Source organism: Phalaenopsis equestris, unplaced genomic scaffold, assembly GCF_001263595.1.
Source record: "Phalaenopsis equestris unplaced genomic scaffold, ASM126359v1 Scaffold222470, whole genome shotgun sequence".
In the NCBI taxonomy this organism is placed as follows: domain Eukaryota; kingdom Viridiplantae; phylum Streptophyta; class Magnoliopsida; order Asparagales; family Orchidaceae; genus Phalaenopsis; species Phalaenopsis equestris.
This window is the reverse complement of record NW_018240637.1, coordinates 87,250-88,774: the sequence shown is the minus strand read 5'-3', so window position 1 is coordinate 88,774 and position 1,525 is coordinate 87,250. Positions and strand designations below refer to the sequence as shown.

Here is a 1,525-nt window from a genome sequence, read left to right as displayed (position 1 = left end):
TGACACTTAATAAGATGTATAAACCTTGGATCATTTCTATTCTTTAACCTACGATATCTAAACACATCAACAAATTTGTGAGGAAATTCTCTGGATTCCAACTACTTGTTAACACTAACTGTAAAATTTAGATGTTCTGTAGGAAGGAAATTCTGTGTACTGTCAAGAAAGATGGGGACCAATTTACACATGTGAATCTTAATTTAAATAGTTATAATGGCTTTGCCACTTTTATCTATGCTGGGTGCTCTTCCACTGCTACTATGGCAACAGTTGCATGACTTCAGCAATTCTATGAGGGATTTCTGGTTTATTGGGGGTGATTTCAACTGCCTCTCCTCACCTAATGAGAAGAAGGGTGGGAGATCTCCTGATACCAATCTTATGAATTTATTCAATGATAATATCCAGTATGCTGGGCTTTATTATTTGGGATTTACTGGTCCTAAGTACACATGGAGATGGGGAAGGATATGGGAGAGGCTGGATAGAATAGTGGTAAATGACATTTGGTTTAGAGATTTTATCAATACATCTGTTCAACATCTTGCTATGAGTGGGTTTGACCATAGACCCTTACTTATTAATATATCTTCTAACACTGCTAAATATAAATCCAACTTCAGATATCTGAATATGTGGTCCATGCATTGTGATTTTTTAAATCTTGTCTCCCTGGCATGGGCTGATGTACACCATCGCAATCTTGGTATCAAACTCTGGCTTTTACATAAATAAGTCAGTAAGCATCTCTCTAAGTGGAACTGGGAAGTGGTGGGGAACATTGATAGCAAGGTTCTGGAGGCTGAAAAGAAGGTACTGAATATTGAACATCTCCTGGTCAATGGATCTGGGTCGGAAACTGATCTACGTTCTGCTAATGAACAATTTATGGAAGCCATCTCTATGCAAGAGGAGTTCTATGCTCAAATGTCTAATAGGATTAAATTCTGTGAAGGTGATAGAAATTCTAAGTATTATCATGCCTGCATCAACTATAGGAGGAAATGCAATACTATTCACAAAATCACTACCAAGGATGGAAAATTGATTACATCTACTGCTGGGATAGCTTTGAATGTTGTTCAGTATTTTCAAGAAATTTTCAAGCAACCTCCTATCCCCAAGTCTTCCATTCAATGCACTCTTTTTGCTAAAAAAAAGGGAGTTCACTCAAAGCCTTTCACTCACTGATGTTCATGATGAGAATGAAATCTGGGAAGCACTTAATTCTATTGATAGCTCTAAGGTTGTTGGACCAGATGGGTTCACAACTAATTTTTACAAAAAAACTTGGTTGATTGTGAAAGGAGATGTTATTGCAAAAGTCCAAAGTTTTTTCTGGGGAGCTAATCTCCCTAAAGTTTTCTCCTCCTCTACTACTACTTTGGTTTCCAAAGGAAAAACTCTCATAAATGGGAAAATTTCAGACCTATCAGCCTTACTTCTGTCATTTCAAAGATTATCAGCAAGGTCTTGATCAGCAAGGTCTTATTATCAGCAAGGTCTTGGTCCATAGATTACA

The 1,525-nt window shown here is 37.1% G+C and overlaps 1 protein-coding gene across 1 annotated transcript; it reads left to right on the top strand.

Moving 5' to 3' along the window:
• Nucleotides 1-216: 216 nt before the first annotated feature.
• Nucleotides 217-1,194, top strand: LOC110037637. The gene is made up of 2 exons (XM_020742337.1): nt 217-498; nt 760-1,194. Exons 1-2 carry the CDS (start codon nt 217-219, stop codon nt 1,192-1,194), a joined length of 717 nt encoding a protein of 238 aa, XP_020597996.1.
• The last annotated feature ends 331 nt before the right edge of the window (nt 1,195-1,525 follow it).